The 1,378-nt window shown below is 36.9% G+C and overlaps 1 protein-coding gene across 1 annotated transcript in view; it reads right to left on the bottom strand.

The window, feature by feature from the left end:
• Positions 1-1,378, bottom strand: part of GPBP1L1 (GC-rich promoter binding protein 1-like 1) — an 18,020-nt gene that overhangs the window by 15,032 nt on the left and 1,610 nt on the right. The window contains exon 2 of the mRNA XM_009326591.1: positions 1,117-1,231. Coding sequence (XP_009324866.1) covers positions 1,117-1,176 — 60 coding nt within the window. The 5' untranslated portion in view covers positions 1,177-1,231. The remainder of the gene's footprint in view (positions 1-1,116; positions 1,232-1,378) is intronic.

Genomic DNA, 1,378 nt, shown 5'->3' with positions numbered 1-1,378 from the left:
TGCACTAGTTTTCAATACAGCATTCATATCTGCATTGCTTAGCCAACATCAACAATCATGTGAACCTGATCAGAATGGCACACAAATCCGCGTGTCTTACACAGAATCAGAGAGAACCTAACACACTAATCTTACCAGCGGTCTTTGCAAACAAATACCTTCTGCAAAATTAATTTAAGAAATTTTATGATACACAGGTGCTCATTCATTCACTCCCTCTTAAGACAGAAGAGCTGACAGCAATGGAGGATCCAATCAGTCTGACTGGAATTCAGAGATACTCAAGTTAAGTTAAATCACTTTTGGACTGAAACTACTACGATGCTGTAGAAAACATTAATGCTTCTAGCATTAAGATTCCAAAGAATCTTTTACTCTTCACTTTCCCTCATTTATAGAAAATTCAGAGGTTTGGATCAGATATCCTGAAATTACTTTTGTGTCCTCGTATTTAAGCATGAAGGTGAAAGCTGTATTCTTTCTTGTTCATCAATGTTGTCCATCATGATCTGGTTTGCTATTAAAATGTTTTTCTCCAACACCATGCACAACTAACACAAATTGTTAAAGTCCTAAACCAGACTTCCTGGGTCAACCTAAGCTGCTTCTGGAACCAGTTTTAGAAAGAATGTGACAGGTAAACTGCCCTCATTTTAAGGTTGCAAAAAAACTAATGAGTATTTCTGAGTTTGGAGGTAGAGCCCAAGGGCTTATCATCAATCTACTACTCAGCAAGGGTCAGATTATTTTCATAAATCAAACCCAAATTATATTCTGAATTGTAAATAAGTGGCAGCTCAGGTCTTGACTCCCACAGATTTAGGGCCATTTCTTTAATGATCTTCTACTTGGGATCCCACTCAAGTCTCAACGCAAAGACACTGAACTACTTCCATGTCTGAACGCAAAGATTGTTCCGCCTCTGAAATAAAAGGGATACATTTGTTGAAACAAAGACAACAAAAATGATTTTCACCTTAGTAAGTTTCCAAAAGCCTTCTTTAAACACGAAAGAAATTAAAATTAAACATTTTAAGTTCAACAAAACATCGGGGCAACTTTTTGCTTTTTATTATTGCCATAGCTGTAAAAGGAGGTGATCTGTATTAAAGTTACCTTGGTTGACTGTGGCGTTGAGAAGTTAAGCCAGGCAGGAACAAAGTCATGCTGCGCCATTTAGGTCCAGTGTCTCCCTTCAATAAAATGAGGCATCAAACCTCATGGCCAGGATCTGTAAATGAAAAGAACATTCCCTGACTGTCATCTTTTCCAAACTGAAATAATAATACAATTTATTTCCCAAAACTTGGCCTATATGAATGGGGGGAAAATTGCTGTAGTTTTTCATATTACACTTAAGCATTTGTTTTTTCCTGCT

This window comes from Pygoscelis adeliae, unplaced genomic scaffold (genome assembly GCF_000699105.1).
Source record: "Pygoscelis adeliae isolate BGI_AS28 unplaced genomic scaffold, ASM69910v1 Scaffold306, whole genome shotgun sequence".
Taxonomy (NCBI): Eukaryota; Metazoa; Chordata; class Aves; order Sphenisciformes; family Spheniscidae; genus Pygoscelis; species Pygoscelis adeliae.
This window is presented reverse-complemented; position numbering and strand designations above follow the sequence as displayed.